The 18445-nt window shown below is 47.5% G+C and overlaps 1 protein-coding gene across 2 annotated transcripts; it reads right to left on the bottom strand.

The window, feature by feature from the left end:
* Positions 1–3876: 3876 nt before the first annotated feature.
* On the bottom strand, positions 3877–17807 carry KLHL35 (kelch like family member 35). Of its 2 annotated transcripts, none has more exons than XM_005500606.3 (7): positions 17572–17807; positions 14885–15775; positions 11473–11657; positions 10825–10943; positions 10149–10337; positions 8784–8972; positions 3877–7587 (listed from the first exon to the last, which is right to left on the bottom strand). In XM_005500606.3, the coding sequence occupies exons 2-7, from the start codon at positions 15772–15774 to the stop codon at positions 7399–7401; spliced, it is 1761 nt and encodes a 586-aa protein (XP_005500663.1). In that variant the 5' UTR covers position 15775; positions 17572–17807; the 3' UTR covers positions 3877–7398. The 2 variants fall into 2 exon arrangements, with proteins under 2 accessions (XP_005500663.1, XP_021140774.1); XM_021285099.2 differs by having other exon boundaries at positions 8784–8863; positions 17572–17742.
* Between the last annotated feature and the right edge of the window lie 638 nt (positions 17808–18445).

Below are 18445 nucleotides of genomic sequence, written 5' to 3'. Positions count from 1 at the left end.
CATGCAGAACAGCCCCCATTTTCAGCTTCCGTGGGGCTTGTTGCACACAGAGGCTTTCAGTCTTCTTTCGGTGTCTCGGCAGCTGGTTGAAAACAGGCTCTGCCACCAAAGAGGTGAGCACAAAGGCTCCTGGCCACAGCCCAGGCATGTCTCTGAATCCCATTTCTGCAGACATTAATGGGAACTGAAAAGGGAGACCCCGCACAGACTGTCAATGACCAGCGTTTTGCCAAGCCCAGGCTGCATCACAGAATCACAGAATGTCAGGGTTTGGAAGGAACATTGAAAGCTCATCCAGTGCAATCCCCCGCCAGAGCAGGAACACCCAGATGAGGTTACACAGGAAGGTGTCCAGGTGGGTTTTGAATGTCTCCAGAGTAGGAGACTCCACAACCCCCCGGGCAACCTGTTCCAGTGTTCTGTTACCCTCACTGAGAAGAAATTTCTTCTCAAATTTCAGTGGAACCTCTTGTGATGAAAACAGAGCAAACCCTCCCATGCAGAGCACAGGGGTAACTTGGTGGGCCCTGTGGGACAAGAAGCACCTTCCTCAGAGATGCTACATATGGTAACCCATGCCCACCTGTGCAGTGAGGTCATAGAATCATAGAACAGTTTGAGTTGGAAGGGACATTCCCAGCTCCCCCAATGCCACCCCTGCCATGAGCAGGGACATCTTCACCAGCTCAGGTTGCTCAGAGCCCCGTCCAGCCTGGCCTGGGATGTCTCCAGGGATGGGGCATCCACCACCTCTCTGTGTACTTCTCAGTCTAACTCTGTCTCTCAAGTAAATAAGTGTTTAGTTCCACTTGAAATGTTTAGGACTTGTAGGTCACCCAGTTTTGTCTGCTGTTTGCACATCTAGGAATATTTTCTTTTCTACCTTGCAACGCTTCTCGGTAAGTGTAGATGAGGTTCTTAGGGACCTGGTTTAGTGTTAGATTAATAGTTGGACTTGATGATGCTAAAGGTGTTTTCCAACCAAAATAATTCTGTGATTCTATGATTGTGATGTTGTATAGCCACAGGTGAAAAAACAGTACATAGACCATAAATGAGCTCGATTCTGAATCCCAGGAATTGGGAATCCTCTCTTTGCATTCAGGCACAAGTTCTCTCAGATGCCATTGAACCAAGTGTGAAATGAAGCAGTTGAGAAGCAACATATGAAGCCCAACAGCTGGGCAACTCCTGTTGTGTCTCTACACACAACCCAACTCTTGCACCCACAAAGCGTTGCGGTGTGTGTATGAGTCCTAGAAGCAAGATTCAATCCTTATCACTACAAACTGGTAAACATCTTATTCCGCATGAACTGGGAATTTCAATCCAGGTTCTAGGTCTGAATGACCCTGCTTGTCCTGCCATTATTTGCATTTAATAGCAAATAAATTTGGCCACATCAACCTTGCAATAAATCTGACACAGTCCCCTCCTCCCTTTTGTTCTTCTGGGAATATTTAAAGCTAAAAAGACAGCCACTGAAACTGCTATTATCTCTGCCCACCAGTTCCCAGCTGGCTATCCTGACCCTTAATCTGAGTTAATCATCACTAGCTCATCATTTCAGCTGGGACTTGCAGCCCTGCACACTGCTGTTGTGCCCCACAATGCTATCATCTCCTGCCAGCTGGGCAGATAAATGAGAAAACAGCTTCAGCATCTCCAGAGGCTGGAGCGGAGTGATGCCCTGCCACATTCATGCTGGGAAGGTTTTTTTTTTGGCTCTGTGCATTAAAAAAATAACAATTATCATGCGAGTAAATAAGCTGTATTCATTACAGACAGCACATATGTCAGGCCTGGAATGGTGGAGCAAGAAGGAACAGGAGTAGACAAAACAGTCCAGCCCAGGTGGATGTCATGGGGCAGGTGATATATCTCTGTAGGTCAAGCCTGTATGTGACAAGTCGAAAGTTGGGAAGTAAGATTTGGGCTTGAAAGAGGTGAAAGAGTAGCATGAGTGAGAGGATGAAATGGCTTCTGAAACCACTGGTAGTGTCACAGGTAAATGGCAAGTCAACTAAAGCATTCTGGAGCACAAGTGTGATGGAAGCAGCTGAGGGACCTGGGGGGTTCAGCTGGAGAACAGGAGCTGAGGGGAGACCTTCTGATCTCTGGACTGCCTGAAAGGAGCTTGGAGCCAGGGGCGGTCGGGCTCTGCTCCTCAGGAACAAGTGCCAGGAGCAGAGGAAATGGCCTCAAGTTGCGCCAGGGGAGGTTGAGGTTGGATGTGGGAACAATTTCTTCCCCAAAGGGCTGTGGGGCATTGGAACAGGCTGCCCAGGGCAGTGGTGGAGTCACCATCCCTGGAAGGTTGGACAGACGGAGATGAGGTTCTCAGGGACATGGAGCGGTACCAGGGGTGGGTTTAATGGTTGGACTTGATGTGTGGGTCTTTTCCAACCAAAATGATTCTATGATCTCTCCTGTTAATCCTTCTCTCAGCTCCTGCCCGTGACACTCAGGTGGGGTGGAAGATTGATGATTGATATGGTATGATGATATGATTCTAAGACTTGGTACCAAATGTGTTTGTACCTTCTTTCTGCTAAGTATCACAGACTGAGCACCTTATAATCCTTATTCCACTCCCAAATAATTTCAATGGCTCTTCTGTTCCTCAGGATTTTCACATTCTCCACAAAGTGAGAACTCTGGATCTGCTCCCATGGCTCCTTTTCTATCACAATGATGGCAGTGACTCAGTGCAGCCCTCCATGTCACCCCTCTGCTCCCACATCCCAGTATCACCTTGCTGCTAACAGCATCACACTGGAACCTGCTTCAGATGTTTGGCCACTCCAGCCATCAAATCCCTCTCTGAGCACCACTCCACAGGATGCATTTCTATCTCTGGGTGGCACCTGTCTCGTGCCCAGTTGCATCACATCTCATTTGCCTTCAGGAAAAAGGCTCTTTTTATTCACTAGGTAGTGAAAGCTACCAAACAATCCATCTTGCTCTCCACAGTAGCCCTGTCTTCCAGGTTATTTATAATTCTTCTAGCTTGTGTGTCATGGACAAATGTTATCAGTCCCTGAAGGTCTTGCTGTCTACACCATCCATGTGATCTGTTCTCAAAAAGCTTTTTCTTCCCTCTGGCTTCCATCCAAAATACAAACATACCCAAAATAACCCAGCAGCTGAGTCAGGCAGCAGGAAAACCAAAAGTACGTGGGGGAGGAAGGGATGGTTTAAGTACTACTCAAAAGTGATTGACGGTTGCTGGTTTGGAATGTAGACAAATAAAAGAAAAAAAAAAAAAGAGTAATTTATTTTGTTTTTAAAAGCTTAAATACATAAAGCTGAAACTACCGCACATGCTTTGCAGATGATCTCTACTTTATTCTACATCTTTTGCTATACAAAGCTCCCACAGCAAGTCTGTGTACTACTGTAAACACAGCAAGGAGGTGCTTTACGTGTGGACTGAGAAAAGCCACCTCAGAAACTGAAGCGAGCTGCTGTGACAGCCAGTTTCATGTTTTGTGTTCTTCTACCACACTAAAGTAGAGCAAGAATCAGCCAAGACACATAATTTTTTCATTTTCTCTGGAAATACTCTTTCCCTCATTCCAAAATATGAGTGCAAGTTTCCCTCTCCTTCAGCTGAGTTTGAATGATCCAGGCACCTTCTCTGCACTGGCTTGGCCACGACCCCATGTAATAGTTGAAAATGTCATTCCAGGCAGACAAAAAGTCATACCTTGAACTTCGTACCTGCTTAGACTGAGGATTCAGGTATCCTAGACAAAGGCTGGGACATCTCATGTATGGTGCTCTAAGAGTTCCTCTGATGCTCCATCAACAATGTATTTTTGGACTGTCGTGAAGCAATATGCACAAATGAAATTCCTGTAAAAAAGACACTCAGGAGTCAAGGTGAATATTTATTTCTAAAAAAAAGACTAGGTTAAATTCCTTCCCTGACCATTCCATGCATGGCCACAGCCCTTACAGGACACAAACACACGAATATTAGGACAAAGAATGAGGTGAACCTTTCAGTATCTATGTCATAACTTCCACCACCATGTTACACCTATTGCAACAAACCACACATATCAAAAACGTGGAGAAGCTGATGAGAACACCTTCTACCCTTTTGAGTGTGCTTATTTCTACAGGAATAAAACATGAAGTACAGTAAGAAACTCCCAGGAGGCCTTAGGAAAATCAGGAAACACAGTGGGAAGAGAAGTTGTTGGTGCAAGTGGAAAACTACCTTTTTTTTTTTTAATCTGTGTCCAAATATATTACTATGCTCTTCTCAAGAACAAGAGCACAAAGATCTGCCAGCAGCCAAGGAAGCTATGTCTGTGTTTAAGGCCCTATTTAAGTCAGAAATTCGGCATGAGGACCACCCCTTTCATAAGGCCTGATTCCTTGTGATGCTCACCGTCCTCAGCAGAGCAGACTTTGCTCAATGCAAGCTCTGACTGCACTCATTTGCTTGAAAAAATAGCACAGTTTTCCAAAGTGCAGACCAAGGGGAGGGATATACTAACGGGAAAGTCTATGGAGAATTAAGAACTTCCTTGGCTAAATAAATTATGAGGTGAGGCGGAGATAGTGGGTCCCAAGCCACGCACTTTGAAGGGGTGCCGTACAAAAGTGGTGGATTGCTTATGCACAGGAGAGCAATGAGAGAGGCAAAATTGGAGAGGAGAGATAGACTGGGACTTGTGGTCCTCAGGAAATCATGACACTGGAGGAGAAAGGTCTCTCTGGCCCTGAAGGCTTGCACAGTATGGGTTGGTGTGCTCATGCTTGTGACAGGTGTTTTCTTTTGAGCCAATTTAACCCCAGTATCAATCCAGGCTGGGGATGGAGGGATGGAGAGCAGCCCCCAGGAGAAGAACTTGGGGGTGCAAGATTGGCCATGAGCTGGCAACATGCTCTTGCAGCCCAGAAATCCACCCGTGTCCTGGCCTGCATCCCCAGCAGCGTGAGCAGCAGGCGGGGGGAAAGGATTCTGCCCCTCTGCTCCGCTCTGGTGAGACCCCCCTGCAGTGCTGGTCCAGCTCTGGGTCCTCAGCACAGGACACACATGGACCTGCTGGAGAGGGGCCAGAGGAGCCACAGAAATGATGCGAGGCTGGAACAGCTCTGCTGGGAGGACAGGCTGAGAGAGCTGGGGTGTTCAGCTGGAGAAGAGAAGCTGCAGGGAGACATTACTGTGGCCTTTCTGTACTCAAAAGTGGCCAAGGTGAAAGATGGGGACAGACTTCTGAGCAGGGCCTGTTGCAATAGGACAAGGGGTGATGGTTTTAAACTAGAGGAGGGAGATTCAGGCCAGACTTGAGGAAGACACTGTTGCCCCTGAGTGTGGTGAGAGCCTGTCCCAGCTTAGCCAGAGAGGTGGTGGATGAACCATCACTGGAGACATCCCAGGCCAGGCTGGACGGGGCTCTGAGCAACCTGAACTGGTGAAGATGTCCCTGCTCATGGCAGGGGTGGCACTGGATGAGCTTGGAAGTTCCCTTCCGACTCACACTATTCTATGATTCTATGAACTAACTGAAGGAGAGGTGCCAGTTTCTCCTGTAATCACCATTCCCATTACAGACACAACTGTGGATGCAATTTGATTGCAAATAAAATTGCCTTTTACCAACATTAATATCCTTTTAGGTCCTCAAGGGAATAACCTGTATCGGCATTGAATCTCTTTTTATTGTTTAAATGACACATTGTGTTGCTCATGATCTGATAAAAGGTCTAATCCACATTCACAGACCTTAAGGAGAATGAGGCTAAGAATGTCCAAGTAGTGCACCTTGATGTCTAAAATGGCCACCATAGCCCTGAGACTTTCCAGATGTGACTATGAGAAGCATAAGGTACGATTCGTGTTATGAAATACCTTTGCTCATCACTTGGACAAAGAAAGAGCATACATTTCCTAAGGAGCATACTCTGGTTACAGCCAGTTTTGGTTCTTCAGCAGGGACTTCTTTTTGCCATGTTTTATGGTTAAGCTTGATACCATCACAACAAAGAGGAGAACTTCTCAGAGATGACAGAAAACAGAGGTACTAAATAAGACCAGATAAAAACCAGCTGTATGGGGAAACCAGGCAAAACCAGGTGTTTAAAGACAATTAAAATGCCCTGAAAATGGGAGTATCTTGGACAGTGAACATAGTAGTTTCCTCTACTTCAAGAAGAAGTCATCATTGGGGTGAGGAAAGGAAGGTGCAGAGAAAACAGCAGCCAACCTGCAGTAGAGGAGTGCACCCTAAAATGTACATGTAATGGGAGTTTTTAAGAGACCCCACTCTACATTTGACAACAACTAAGTCCCTAATTGAACAACGTGAACAGTTACAAGGACCCACCAGAAATCACCAGTTCCAATCATGGAGCGCAACACAAAAAGCTATGACTATTCTACACAAATTCAATGTGTGCAGGATCATTTCTATACCTGAGACCAGCTGGCTTGGAGAAACATGGTCTGTGTAATCAAACACCCTCCAAATGAGCTGTTCATTCAGGTTCTTAGGACCCTGTATCAAACCTGTTCAATATTGAATTTATTTTAATACCTGCTAGCATACTCCAGAGCCAAAATGAGCCAGATGTGATTTTATGGCTACCATGCCTCAGATCTTCATGCTTAATTCCTACACGTTAATATTCCCCTACCTCTAGCGTTTCTGAAGAAAGAATTCTTGGCTACACGAATCACTTGTCATGGTGTTCACAAAGACAATTTAGGGGAATAGACCCTCATACAGCATGTGCAGAATGGACTATTTAACCAGAATTTTGGGGATTTAGTAGAGAAATTTTCTTGGGATATCAGCTTTGAAGTCTCAATCTCAGCTCTCCATTGCAATGGGACTAGCTGTTCATGGACATTAATGGACATTTAGTTCACCACCATGGTTTGACAGAGCTCTACTGAAGTAAATAGCCAAATTTCTGATAGCTTTAGCTACAGAGTTGGATCCTGTAGTTATAAGTGTTACTGAGCAGTCTTGGGCATCAGAAAGCACCAAATACTTGTCCTTGCAGGACAGCAAGCCTCTGTTGCCAACATAAAAGGAAACGGTAATCTGCAGCCAGATAAACTTACGTAAAAGTCAAACTTAGTAGTTCCAAGGGCTGCAAGGATGCTTGTATCCTACTATGGCAAGGTCTGTGATGCAGCTTCACACAGCCCAGCACCTTTTAATCCTCTGACCTTGATCAAAATCAAACCCATTTACATCAGGAGGCCAGGAAAAACAAAATAGAGGCTGCTCAGGGGCTGGCTGGAGAAGATCTTCTTCAGTGGCTTGTATTGCCCTTCCCCACACAAAGGTGAGATATCTGTCCATGCTTTGGGTGGCCACTGTCCCAAGGGAGGGCTCTGGGTGGGAGGTGGATGCAGTTGGAGCCCCATGGTCATCTGTTCATGCGCTGCAGGATGGTCACACAGCCGTGATAACTGGTGCAGCGTTGCAGCGGCGGCTGCTGTTCCACGTCCCCTGTCACCGGGTCGAAAGTGAACGCTTTGTCCGTGCCTTCCCCGTTCTCGTCTCGGCCACCCAAGATGTAGATCTTCCCTCCACACACCGTCAGGCCACAGCTCTCCTAGAAAGCAGAAGGAAACCCCTAGAGCTGAGGAGCAAACTCCAGCTTTAGTCATTGCGGTTGAGCAGGGGGGTCAGCCATTGCAATGGGATCAATTCTCACCTGCCCAGCAGAAGGGAGTGAAAGTAGATAAGTGATGTTTGGCTCCTAGTGTGCTGAAATCTTACTATTTCAGTAAGAGTTTAGGCTTTTGAAATGGCTCAAGTGAGTGGTGACAGGTCCATTGCTGTTTCTGGCAGACCCCCAGGCACAGCATGGACTCACAAGCACCCCAAGAGCCTGGGAACCCAGCCAGCACCTGCCTGTGAAAGACATATATAAGTGTGCACTGACGTGGGTATTTTAATTTGGATCCAGCTGAGGTACAGGCTGAGAGAGTTGTGGTTGTTCAGCCTGGAGAAGGCTCCAGGGAGACCTTATTGCAACCATTCCATAATTAAAACAGGCGGATAAGAAAGATGGGGACAGACTTTCGACCAGGGCCTGTTGGGATAGGACAAGGGGTGATGGTTTTAAGCTGAAAGAGCAGAGATTCAGGCCAGACATGAGGAAGAAATTGTTGCCCTGAGGGTGGTGAGAGCCTGGCCCAGGTTGGCCAGAGAGGTAGTGGATGAACCATCCCTGGAGACATCCCAGGCCAGGCTGGACGGGGCTCTGAGCAACCTGAGCTGGTGAAGATGTCCCTGCTCATGGCAGGGGGTTGGGCCAGACTGTCCCTTCCAACCCAAACTATTCTATGTATCCTATCATTCATCTTCACTATGCCACAGTTCACATTGCAGCATGGCTTTGGAGTGAAAAACTGTGGCGACACTAAATGAAGATACAAAACCATCACCAGTTCCAGCCAGACTAGAGACAGTATAACACTCACTATGAAACACAGAATGTGGAGAACAGGTCCTCAACACCAATATTTTCACCCTACAAATTCACTCCTCTGGCATCCATAGCTTGTGTAGACCCAGTCTCAGCAAGAAAACTTGGGTTTGCTGTGGGTGATATGTCCTCCAAACAGTATGGACACTGATGGCGAGTATATATGTGTCTGAGTTGCTCTGCAGAGGTCACGTTCTCATGCTCAGAGCCAAACCAACAGTGTATTTTCTGTGCCTTCAATCTCAGCAAAACACAAATGGCTGCATCTATTCTAGAAAAGGAAAGCTAGGAGCTGCTTTCTCAAAGCTCTTCCTTACCAGAGGCCCAGGCAGGGTGGCCACTTCTCGCCAGCTGTCTTTCCTTGGATCATAGCTGAAGATTTTACTGAGAAGTCCACCTACAACATAAATGATGTTGTCCAAGCAGACGGCACTGATGCACCTCTGGTAAAAAGGGGTGGGAGACAAAAGCGTCCACTTGTTGTTCTCTGGATCATAGCACTGGACCTGGGAGGAGAAATGCAGCTATGGGAACATGGAGTTACCTCATCTCCTTCCTTGTGTGAAGCTACCACTGACTAGAAATAGAAGAGCATGGGGACAGAAACATTGATGGGATCTTCTACGCCCAGAGACCAGTGCAGTGAGCAAAGGCTTGAGGGGTTCTAGCATTCTAGGTTGTAGATGACCCATCCCTGGAGACACTCAAGGCCAGGCTGGACAACCTGATCTGGGTGAAGATGAACCTGCTCATGGAAGGGGATTGGACTAAATGAGCTTCCAATCCAAACTTTTCTATGATTCTACAATTCCCTCTTGCATTCAAGTCTCCCAGACAAACACCAAGCCCCCGAGATGGCTGGACACAGACAGAGCACAGTTAAGTGTTCAGAGATTGAGCTGAGAAGCACTGCTGGCTCTTCCTGCAGCTCAAGAGACCAGAAGCATCATGTCTGGTTTGCAGAGGTCTCCTTCAGGCAGCTACTACTATTGCTACTTAACTGAAGTGAATGACCACATGATTTTAGGTTTGTTCTTGTTGTGCCTCAGGGCTGACTAAGAACAGGGATCTGTCAGGCTCAGCACATCACAGGATGCTTCAGAGCAGAACCCACTCTACTGTAATCACAACAAATGTGCTGTCAAATCATGACACCTTCCCTGTCTGGTCCCCAAGACTCATTGGCTTCCAATTAAATGTATGAATTCTCATCTAATTATAAGGGAGCCTTCATTAGTCTTAAAAAAAAAAAAAATAATAAAAAAAAAAATAAACACTCCCTTGTAGTCCATTTCAGGGCTTTTAGTACTTAAAAGGGGCCGAGAAGAAAGATGGGGACAGACTTTGTGATAGAACAAGGGGTGATGGTTTTAAACTAAAGGAGGGGAGATTCAGGCCAGACATGAGGAAAAAATTGTTGGCCCTGAGGGTGATGGGAGCCTGCCCCAGGTTGGCCAGAGAGGTGGTGAATGAACCATCCCTGGAGACATCTCAGGCCAGGCTGGACGGGGCTCTGAGCAACCTGAGCTGGTGAAGATGTCCCTGCTCATGGCAGGGGTGGCACTGGATGAGCTTGGAAGGTCCCTTCCAACCCAAACTATTCTATTATTCTATTTCTCTCCATGTTTCCTACCAAATCTTGGGGTTTAGGTCTCTGTCCATTCTTGATGCCCCAGAAATACCTTGTCAGTGTTAGCGGTGTCATCCACGGCACCACCAAGCACATAGAGCTTGTTCAGGCAGGAGACCACAGCTGCCGAGCTCACAGCTTGAGGCAGGGGGGCCAAGGTTGACCAGCTGTTGGAGAAGGTGTCATAGCACTCCACACTGGAGAGGCGGTAAAAACCATCAAAGCCTCCCACAGCATAGATCTGCCAGAAAAGGAGCAAAGCAAGATGATTAGAAACTCCAAGAGTCACCTAAGGGGTTATGTTACTACCGCAAACAGGAGGGATGGACAGGGTTTGGCCAGGACAGACATCAAGCCACGGTAGATCCTTGCCGATGAACTAGATGGCCTTTAAATGTCCCTTCCAACCCAAAGTGTTCTATGATTCTGTGAAACACCACACCCTGTAGATGTTTCATCCAAAGACTTAACGCAGCCATCTGCAGGTCTTGCACCTCCCAATGGTAGACCTTTTTGCTACAATTTCATTTGCGGTTCCTTCAGGTGACAACCACACCCAACTTAAAACAATGTCATCTCGGTTATGTCCTAGTTGTTCTCCCATCAGAACCATCTCTAAATTACCCGGAGGACAAACACACACTGACAGTTTCTAATTGTAATGGGCAGCAGGAGAAGTGGGGACAGTGCTCTACATGGTTCCTTCCAAAATTCAAGCCATTGCCTACCTTGCCCTGAAGTGTTGCCATTTTGTGCCTCCATCGGCCCTTCTGTAGACAAGCAACCTTAATCCAGACATTCAGCTGGGAGCTCAGCATCCAAACATCATTGCTGCTGATGTGTCCTCCTGAAAAGCAGAGGGATGGAGAGCTGGTGTGGTCCCAACGACAGAACCATCACCTTGTTACACAATATCGCATAGTTCCTCCATGCAATGGAACAACTTAGGCCAGAATGTGGTTGTTGGCTTATGGCCGCATAAACTCAGCTTCCCAAGGGAGTTATCCTCTGGACTTTGAGGCACTTATTACACTGCTCCATCCCTTATATAGAACTCATCTGATAGGCCATGTATTTCACGTGAGGGACAGGTTTTAGGAAACCCTATCTGACAGCACACACCAAAATCAGCTCACTCCACAGCAGAACCCTCTTGACAGATGCTCTGATAAGCAGGAGGGAAAGGTTTAATAATATTACCATCCTCCCCCAAAGGTGAAATTTTTCCTCAGCACAGCAAAATAAAATCACTTAAGGATAAACTTCACCAAGAAGTGACCTTGCCCCAAAGCTGAGAGTCCTAGTGAACAGACCTAAGAAGAGGTTCTGCTGTTCTTTGCAACCAGGAAGGGACCATCTGGTCCAGGGTATCTCACCTGATATGTATACATCATTCTTCAGTGTGCAAGCAGCAAACTCTGACTTGGTGTAGCCAGGTACGCTGGAGAGGGCTGTCCACTGCCTGCTCTTCGGGTGGTAAAGGTCTGTGAAGGGCAGTTTCAGAAGGCCTTTCTTATCACAGCCCCCAATGATGATGATGACTTCTGCCAGCTCCATGAACCTAGACCATGAAAGGCATCATTAAGTCCCCAGACCACGCTGTTCGTTTCCATTACCCCTCCCACCGTATCTATAATAGGCCATTGGTGGCACAGTAGAGTAGATAGATCAAGGTTCTCTCCTGCATCAACTGATTTTCTGAGCAAATAATTTCACCCCTGCACCCTCCCTTTTGTCTGCACTAGCAAATCAAAGGCACCTCACAGATTGGGTGGGAAGGGTTCCAAACTGCATAGGGAAAGAAAATCATAGAATCATTTTAGTTGGAAAAGACCCTCAAGATCAAGTCCAACTGTTAATCTGAGTCTGGCACTACCTCATGTCCCTCAGAACCTCATCTCCACATCTGTTCAACCCCTCCAGGGATGGTGACTCCAGCACTGCCCTGGGCAGCCTGTTCCAATGCCCCACAGCCCTTTGGGGAAGAAATTGTTCCCCACATCCAACCTCAACCTCTCCTGGCGCAACTTGAGGCCGTTTCCTCTGCTCCTGGCGCTTGTTCCTGGGGAGCAGAGCCCGACCCCCCTGGCTCCAAGCTCCTTTCAGGCAGTTCAGAGATCAGAAGGTCTCCCCTCAGCTCCTGTTCTCCAGCTGAACCCCCCAGGTCCCTCAGCCGCTCCCATCACACTTGTGCTCCAGCCCCTTCCCCAGCTCCGTTCCCTTCTCTCAACTCGCTCCAGCACCTCGAGGCCTTTCTTGGTGTGAGGACCATGTAGTGGGAATGACCTTTAAAAGTCCTTTGTGAGATTGCTTCCTGCCCTCACCCTCCCCCTTCCAGCACAATCAAACCTAATCCTCAGGCAGAGCCATTCCTGGCATTCCGCCTGCAACAAGCTCTCTGCCTGGAGAGAGAAGTGTTTCCAGGAAATCTCTCTCTCTCTCCAGCCCTAATAGCAGTGAGGAGATGAGACAGACAGCAGGGAAAGGAAAGTCCTGCCAGCCAGCAGGCAAGAGAGGAATGGCTCTGAGGGAGGGGAGAGGAAGGAGCAAGTGAAAAAGAATTTTAAAGACTTGGGTGAAAGTTCCTGAAGCCTGAGACAACTTGGTTAAGATCAAAGCAATATAAGGAGAGAGGTAAAATGTGGATGCTGAGGGGTGGGGTTTATGCCCAGTGAATTTTAGGTATTTATCATTTCAGTTGGAAGAGACCCTCAGGATCATCAAGTCCAGCCATAATCTAACCTAACTCTAGCACTAAGCCATGTCCCTGAGAACCTTGTCTAAATGCCTTTTAAACTTCTCCAGGGATGGTGACTCCACCACTGCCCTGGGCAGCCTGTTCCAATGTTCCTTTTCCAGGAAGAATTTTTTCCTAATATCCAATCTAAACCTCCCCATGTGCAACTTGAGGCCATTTTATTTTGTCCTATCAATTGCTACCTGGGAGAAGAGATCAACCCCATCCATGCTACAGCCTCCTTTCAAGTAGTTGTAGACAGCGAGAAGGTCTCCCCTCAGACTCTCTTTCTCCAGGCTGAACCCCCCTGTTCCCTCACCTGCTCCTCCTAAGACTTGTGCTCCAGGCACCTCACCAGCTACGTCGCCTCCTCTTCACTCTCTCTAGTATTTTAATGTCCTTCTTATGATGAGGGGTCCAAAACTGACCCCAGGATTCAAGGTGTGGCCTCAACAGTGCTGAGTACAGTGGCACCAATCACTTCCTTAGTCCCACTGGCTACACTATTCCTGATACAAACCAGGATGCTGTTGGCCTTTTTGGCCACCTGGGCACACTGATTGCTCATTTGTATCCTTGAGAAGGTCACCACAGAACTTGTTATTGAGCAGTTCTATATATTATGGTCCACCGTGGTATTCAGCACAGAGATCATAGAATCATAGAATGCTAGGGATTGGAAGGGACCTAGAAAGATCATCCAGTCCAATCCCCCGCCGGAGCGGGAACACCCAGATGCAGCTACACAGGAATGTGTCCAGGCGGATTTTGAATGTCTCCAGAGTAGGATGTGTCAAATCATCTCTGCCACCTGACACAATGCCCTAAATGCCAGGCTGAGACTTAGAATCATTGAATCATTTTGGTTGGAAAAGACCATCTAGGTTATTGTGTCCAACCATTAACCCAATCCTGGCACTAACTCATGTCCCTGAGAATCTCATCTCCATGTCTGTTCAACCCCTCCAGGGATGGTGACTCCACCACTGCCCTGGGCAGCCTGTTCCAATGCCCCACAACCCTTTCTGGTAAGAAATTGTTCCTAATATCCATCTGAGATGTACTGGGCAACCTCCATCCTTCTGCCCAGGTTACTGCACCAGGCAGCCAGAAAACCTGTTCTCCTTGGGACAAAAAGCAGGAGGGAACAAGAACCTGTCCCTGTAGCCCCACAGTCATGGATCTCATCTGGAAAAGAATGGCGAGCCTTGCAAACCAACTGCGATGTGGCAACACACCCCAGACCAGAGATGTCCATCAGCACTCTTACCCAACACACCCTTATATGGGACCATGAAGAAACAGCAGAGGTTTAAAATGTGGCTGGTCAAATCCAAACTTCAGTCATATAAAAGGTGCAGGATTCCATCCACACCCTCCCAGAAATTGCTTTTTCTCGGTGTCCTCTTTACACTCTCAGTTGCCTGGAACAGCACCTCTTTATCTTCTTGCTGTTCATCAGTAAATCAATGGAAAGAAAACAAAAATAAAAGACGAGGATGCCCAGGTAGCCACCTTGTCCACAACTGCTTTCTTTTTTTTTCCCTGGACATTAATTTCTGACCCCACCACAATGCCTTTGAGCTGGGTACCATGCTGATGGCCAGGAGGACTGAGAGTGGTCCAAGCCTTCCTACTAACAGACAGCTTGGAGAAGGTGAGAGACCAAAAGAGATGTAATGAGAGCAGTCCAGTGGCAGAGGTGGGAATGGAAAACAGATCTCAACCCAGTGGCCTACTCATTGGTAAAAACAAAAATAAAGAGCTACAAACATCCCTTTTTGCTCGTAGTCTGGACATATATCTGGATAGCATCATGGCACACCCAGACTACTTCTTGCCAACTGCAACAAAAATGTGTCATATGCATTAGTATATATTTCAAAGGAATACTTTAAGCCAGGCAAACATCTCCAAGGTCTCCATTTTGGAAAAAGGAAGGCCAAAAGAGAAGAAATAGGTTAAAGAAAAAAACAACAACCCAAGAACGTCCCTCAAACTTCCATCCACTTAGGACATGAAGGTCTAGGGAAGAATACACTGTGTTTTACCTTCTTGGCCTTGATCGCAAAGAGCTGACCTCATTGCCAAGGATGTAATACTTGCGGGCCTCATGCAGTAGAGGAATGCACTCCTTAGAGTCCTGGATGAGTTCATCCATTTCCACCTTCTCCAGGAAGTAGGTGGGGTCAAGCAGTGGCAGACGCACATGCTCAAGAAGGTCCTTCAAGGCTCCCTTCCTGGCAGGTACGTCATGCCGTACCCAACGCATGACTGCTTCAAAGACAACCTCCTCCTTGGGGACCACCAGCTGCTCATCAGACAGGTATTCAACCAACTCCTTCACACCCATCTCCAGGAACTCTTCGTGACACGACACCTCCACAAAACACTCCAACATGAACCTCTTGCTCTTTTCTGTCAGGGATGTGATGGAAAATGAATCGGCAAATTTCATGATACCCAAACAATTGCACGGGTGAAGCTGGCCTTCAAGGAAGGTGACACAAGCATCTCTGAGCTTGGAGATCTGCAGCAAGTCAGACAGTTCCAAGATGCCTTCAACATTGTCCTCCTGAATGATGATGTTCCCCCCATACATGTAGTCAAGGAGGAGAGACATGCTGGAAGCAGAAATCTTCTGGATATTAATGGTATCCTGGTGGCCTTCCTTGAGATCACCACCAAACATGGCCCTGAAATACGTGCTGTTGGCTGACAAAGTGGCACGGTGGCAGGGAAATTCTTGTCCATCAATTAACAGCACCACATCTGTGAAGATGCCGCTCTGCCGGTAGGAGTTTAGTGTCTGGAGGATCTGCTCAGCATGGCAGGACCCACTGCAGAGCTTCATGTGCAGCTTTTCCTTGCTCGGGTCCCGCGTCACGTTTTCCAGGCTGCTTGTCCTGAAACTTGATTCTTCTTTCATCATTCTATGCATCCTGGTTGGGAAGCAGTGAGGGAGACAAGAGAACAGCATGCTATTAAAATGTCTGACTACAATGTCCAACACTATCATGCGTCTTTCTTGGTGCCATGAAGAGGTACAGATTCTAGAAAAAATGTAGTCAGACTGTCCATTCATCCTCACACATGGCTCATTCTCAGTAACCAGCATTTCCTCCAAATCACAGTGCAGTGATGGGCACTAGAATATTCCCCATCCAACCCCATCTCAGTAGACCAACTTCTTCTGCTTTCAAATGTTTCATCTAAGACAATTGCCTTGCCCAGTCTACGCTGTACAAACACCTCAACACCCTTTCCTTTCTTTCTAACATCTGGTAGCTCTTATTAACTGTTTTCTCCATCCTGCCATCATGAGCCATCTCAGTCAGCAATGTGCCCTTGTGGCCAAGAAGGCCAACGGTCGCTGGGGTGCATGAGGAAGAGTGTGATTAGCAGGTTGAGAGAGGTTGTTCCTCCCCCTCTGCTCTGCCCTGGTTTGGCTGCATCTGGAGTTCTGCATCCAGTTCCAGGCTTCCCAGTTTAAGAAGGACAGGGAACTACTGAAGTGAGTCCAGCAGTGGGCTACAAAGATGATTAGGAGCCTAAAGCAATCTTCTTATGAGGAAAGGCTGAGAGACCTGGGTCTGTTCAGCCTGGAAAAGAGAAGCTGAGAGGGACCTTATCAATGTTGATAAAAATCTCCAGGGTGGGTATCAAGAGGATGGACCAGACTCTGTTCAGTGGTGCCCAATGACAGGATGAGGGGGAACAGACACAGCCTGAAACACAGGAGGGTCCATCTGAACGTGAGGAGAAACTTCTTTGCTAGGAGGTGCCAGAGCCTGGCCCAGGCTGCCCAGAGCGGGTGTGGAGTCTCCTTCTCTGGAGACATTCAAACCACCTGAACGCAACCCTGTGTGATCTGCTCTGGTGACCCTGCGTTAGCAGGTGGGTTGGACTGGATGATCTCCAGAGGTCCCTTCAAACCCCAACCAGTCTGTCATTCTGTGTCTGACCACAGACTCCAAAGGACTCAGATTCTCCCATATTCCAGAGGACACCTCCTGGCTGCACCTGCACCAGGATAACCACATGTAGGACAATTAAATATAGTCCTGAGGGTCCTCACCCCACTACCCTGAAAAAGTGTCATCATACCTTTTGTGCCTTCAGAATCCCCCAGCAATGGGGAAAACACCTTTGCCCACGCACAGGGGAGCTGCAGAGACCTCAAGAACTGTGAAGCAGTGTGACAAGCCCTAACTAAACATCCAGAAAATCATGTGGGAGGGGGTGGAGGTTCTAAATGCCCCAAACACCATTGAAGGCAACTGCTGTTACTCAGTTCAAAGTGATTTAAAGAAGTTAGAGCAAAGGCAGCTCTCTAGAGATGCCTTTGCAAAGAGCACAGCTGGCTCCATGCTTCACTGACATGCCAAGAAAGAAAAACACACCTATATCTCCACCTCTATCCCTGATCCACACACGTTTCTGAGCCATCAGGGTCACACACAGCTCTGTGCTTGGAAGAAATGGCTCAGGCTGATCTTCTTACGAAGAGACACCCCCTCCTCTCTCCCCAATTAATGCGAATGCCAGTTCACATCCCTCTTGTCTACCCATGAGACAAATGATGCCAATACGAAAAAAGAGAGGTTTTCCCCATTGCCCTCACCCATGAACATTCCTTCTGGTCACCCTCTCCATCCAAGTAGCAAATGCTGCATTTTTATTCTTATTTTAATTTTCCAAGCCTCCCCAGCTGCTAGCGCAAGAAGTCCAAGGTTACCTGGCCCACAGGTTGTCTTCTCTAGGTGGGACTTAATGAAGACTCTACTTCCCTCTCGGAAAGCTCCCATCCACGTCCGGACTCGAGGCAGAGACAGTTCCCCTCCGCAAAGCACACTCAGCCCTTCTGCTGCAATGCTTGGGGAAGCACAAAAGCATCCCCTTTATCCTCACTGCCGGAGAGGTGGGGGGGGAAATTTGCTTTTGTTTCTCGTGAATGACATGCCAGAAAGCTACAGGGCATTAGTCACGCAGCTGTCAATAACAGCCAGCCAGGGAGGAGCCAGGACCCAGGGAAAAACCCATTGTAGCTCAGGGAAAATATATCACACCAGGGCAGCTTAAGGGGAACGAGCCATCTGGAGAGCAAATTGAGGTCCAGGTGGAATGATTCATTTGATAGAGACTCCGTCTCGCTGGAAACCACACTAAAGCCGATAAATATAATACGGCTTTGTGAGCAAAAAAAAAGATGCCCGGAGCAGGAACGGATTGGGTCAGGGAGGAGTTGCAGTTCCCCTCATTAACATGTGATAATTAGGTAATTAGGTCCTTGAGGATGATAGGGACAGAAGGGGAGGTTTGCCCTGTGTGGCTTTCTGCACCCTCCCCTCTAACTTGATCCCAGTTGTCGGCTGAATTTTTAAAGGCTCAGAGACTAAAGCAGCTCCATGAAGAAACCCTTGTGCTGAAAATTGTCAAAGCCCCTCATGCAATGCAGCCAGCCTTCCCTCCCCTGCCCAGCATCACTTTGAACAACTTGTATTATTTCATGCTACACAGAAGAGAAATATTAATAATAACCAATCCCTGCATGTTGTTATCCCAGTGAGATTGCTTTTCTGTAGGACACCACTGCTGCTTTTGCTGGCTGG

This window comes from Columba livia, chromosome 1 (assembly GCF_036013475.1).
Source record: "Columba livia isolate bColLiv1 breed racing homer chromosome 1, bColLiv1.pat.W.v2, whole genome shotgun sequence".
NCBI classification, from domain to species: Eukaryota; Metazoa; Chordata; class Aves; order Columbiformes; family Columbidae; genus Columba; species Columba livia.
This window is presented reverse-complemented; position numbering and strand designations above follow the sequence as displayed.

Excerpts from the sequence above, each read along its gene's own strand:
- KLHL35 (XM_005500606.3), bottom strand. The coding sequence starts at position 15,774 with ATGCATAGAATGATGAAAGAAGAATCAAGTTTCAGGACAAGCAGCCTG. Across the intron at positions 10,338-10,824 it reads TGGCAACACTTCAGGGCAAG|ATCTATGCTGTGGGAGGCTT; the intron begins GTAGGCAATGGC and ends CTTTTCTGGCAG. Across the intron at positions 8,973-10,148 it reads ACACCGCTAACACTGACAAG|GTCCAGTGCTATGATCCAGA; the intron begins GTATTTCTGGGG and ends TTCTCCTCCCAG.